We start from the raw sequence: 1,652 nt of genomic DNA on the forward strand, positions 1-1,652 counted from the left end.
ATATAATATTATATACCAAATATTTTTTACTATTAGGCAATTTTTAAAACATATTTATATTTAATCATAGATTAAATCCAGAGAAATTTTAAATGCAATTTAACTGACTTAAATTAGTCTAATTGTATAAATCCCACTTCTAAAAAATTGCTTTCATCGATATAATATGAATGGTATTTATTGGTCACGTGTGGTTTATTTGTTGGTGAATAGTTACTTTCTATTATAATTTATAAAAATGTAACACTTTAAATGCTTACAACTATCGAATTCATGAGCATTATCATATTAAATTTCTAACACCATTTGAAATCACTGGTTTTCCACGTGCAGTTATATTCATGTTTGTAGATTTATAAAATTATTTTTGCATTTGTTCTTTTATATTTTATATTCTAAAATATGTTTACAGAAACAAATGGTGTTATCGCTACCATAAACAAAGGTCAAACCGTTGTAACAGCCATTCAAGAAGTTGGTTCTAATAGTGTTAAAGGTGAACTCTCTGACGAAAAATTACAAGAGTCATATCTTCATGTCACATGTAGAAATTTGAGATCCTCAGATTCCGGGAAGTACTTCTGTGGAGCTCATGTCATTGGTTCTGACGGAAGAGTTGAGAGACTGAACGAGATGGTAACAGTTAAAGTTAAACTCCCAACGTTTGAGGATTTGGTGAACGTGATACAAAAATTATTAATACAGGCTAATGATGACAGAGAAATTCAACAAGATAATACACAAAATATAAAGAGCATTCAAAATGAATTGAGAAATAATCAAGACAATGTTATAAAAATGTACAAAGATTTGGATAATCATGAACAAAACTTTATAAGAATAAAAAAAGATTTGGATTCAAATCAACAAAACATTAAAATCATTAACCAAGACTTGGATAATCAAAAACAAAATATCATCAGAATTAATACAAATATGGATAGCAAAGAGCAAGAATTTACAAAATTTAACAAAGATTTAGATTCTAAACAACAAAATATAAGAATTGACAAAGATTTGAATGCTACAAAACACAATATTACAAGAATTAATAAGGATATAGATTCTAAACAACAAGATATTATCAGCATAAAACAAGACTTGGAGAGCAGTAAAAAAGACTTCAATGAGCATAGACAAAATATAAGCATCTTCAAAGACATGCTGGATACAGTCATCTATAATTTATCATCTTCATTGACAGACGTCAAACAAGAGCTAACCAATGGTAACGCAAACAAAATTAGAAGTTTTTATATATTCTATTCTTCATACATATTTTAAACATATAGAGATTCACAGACAAGTCGACATGATATACAGATAATGCCAGAGAAAAGCTGACCAAACCAACCTCTCTCTTGATACTCTGCTAAGAACAGCTGCTAACTAGAAAAGTTGAGGGATTTGGTTACAGATAACCCCCTCCTCCCTTGCTACGAACCTCATGGGATAAATATGAATTTTTAATGGGGGGGGGGAGGCAAAGTAAAAAAATGGCTTGGCTTCTTATACTAGAGGTCCGGGTTCGAATCTCGGTAAAAGGCTGGGATTTTTTATTTCTGGATTTCATTTCTACTTAGCTCTAATTGGTACCTGACCTTTACATCATCTGCACTATAAATAGCAAGATTTGAAAAAGGAGCTTTACT

At 30.1% G+C, this 1,652-nt stretch overlaps 1 protein-coding gene across 1 annotated transcript; it reads left to right on the forward strand.

The window, feature by feature from the left end:
• Positions 1 to 387: 387 nt before the first annotated feature.
• LOC129922564 (uncharacterized) lies at positions 388 to 1,284 on the forward strand. Its single transcript, XM_056009208.1, has one exon. It carries the CDS (start codon positions 403 to 405, stop codon positions 1,282 to 1,284), a length of 882 nt encoding a protein of 293 aa, XP_055865183.1. The 5' UTR covers positions 388 to 402.
• The last annotated feature ends 368 nt before the right edge of the window (positions 1,285 to 1,652 follow it).

The sequence above is a fragment of the Biomphalaria glabrata genome, chromosome 13 (genome assembly GCF_947242115.1).
Source record: "Biomphalaria glabrata chromosome 13, xgBioGlab47.1, whole genome shotgun sequence".
Classification (NCBI taxonomy): Eukaryota; Metazoa; Mollusca; class Gastropoda; family Planorbidae; genus Biomphalaria; species Biomphalaria glabrata.

Coding starts and splice junctions, on each gene's coding strand:
- LOC129922564 (XM_056009208.1), top strand. CDS start 403: ATGTTTACAGAAACAAATGGTGTTATCGCTACCATAAACAAAGGTCAA.